We start from the raw sequence: 1,164 nt of genomic DNA, 5'->3' as shown, positions 1-1,164 counted from the left end.
CTTCTGAAAAGAACAAATCAGTTGGACACCTGAGAGATGTGCTTAATCATGGACATATATTATGCCATTTGCTATCTAGCAATAAATGGGCTATGTGAAATGATATTCTGAATATCAGAGAGAGGTAGGTTTCCACTGACATGTATTTCCCTAGTTGCTCCTAACAACAAAGCTGCCAGTTTGTCCAGGTTCCCTGAGTTATTCTTGGAGAGCAGTGAGTCAAATTTATGCTCTAGAATTAGGCAGAGAGAATAAACGAATTATACCACTCTGGATCTGCTTGGTTTTAATGCTATATATAACAGGGTTCATAAAGGGGGGGAAAAGGAAGTAGATGTAGCTCATTGTGATGTGGACCACACGAGGAGCATGTTTTCCAAACCTATGAATAAATGTTAGACCAACTACAGTGACATAGAAGACCAGGATGCAGCAGATGTGAGAAATGCACGTATTGAGGGCCTTGGCCCTTTCTTCTCCAGAAGCAATGCCCATGACAGTCTTAAGGATCAAAAAGTAGGAGAAAAAGATGATAAGAAAGTCCAACAAGACCATTGCAAATACAACCACAACTGGATAGAGACGATTGAAGGTGATGTCAGCACAAGCTAACGTGATGACATCTTGGTGTAGACAGAAAGCATGAGAGAGTACATGGGATCGACAATAGGGAAACCAGTGAAGGCGGATAATTATTGGCATGATTGACAGACCAGCCCTTGTCAATACCCCCATCCCAATCTTCATTACCTTGGTGTTGGTAAGGATGGAAGTATATCTCAAGGGGTTGCGGATGGCAATGAAACGGTCATAGGCCATGGCAAGCAAAACACCAGACTCTACGATAGAAAGAGTGTGGATAAAGTAGGCCTGAGAGAAGCAGGCCTGATGGCCAATCTCTCTGTGATTCAACCATAGAACGCCCAGAACTGTGGGCATCGTGGTCAAAGTCACTCCAATGTCTGTGGCTGCCAGCATAGCTAAGAAATAGTACATGGGCTGGTGAAGGTTATGATCATCCCTGATAAGAAAGAGAAGAGTGCCATTACCAAGAAGTATGGAGACATAAACCCCTAATAATGGGATGGAGATCCAGTGGTGTGCCTTCTCCATGCCTGGGAAACCAGTAAGCAGAAACAGGGAAGTAGTGGTGTTGAGCCACAT

The 1,164-nt window shown here is 43.6% G+C and overlaps 1 protein-coding gene across 1 annotated transcript; it reads right to left on the bottom strand.

Moving 5' to 3' along the window:
- Positions 1 to 225: 225 nt before the first annotated feature.
- On the bottom strand, positions 226 to 1,164 carry LOC131488655 (olfactory receptor 51B6). Its single transcript, XM_058690515.1, has one exon. It carries the CDS (start codon positions 1,162 to 1,164, stop codon positions 226 to 228), a length of 939 nt encoding a protein of 312 aa, XP_058546498.1.

The sequence above is a fragment of the Neofelis nebulosa genome, chromosome 10 (genome assembly GCF_028018385.1).
Source record: "Neofelis nebulosa isolate mNeoNeb1 chromosome 10, mNeoNeb1.pri, whole genome shotgun sequence".
NCBI lineage: Eukaryota > Metazoa > Chordata > Mammalia > Carnivora > Felidae > Neofelis > Neofelis nebulosa.
This window is presented reverse-complemented; position numbering and strand designations above follow the sequence as displayed.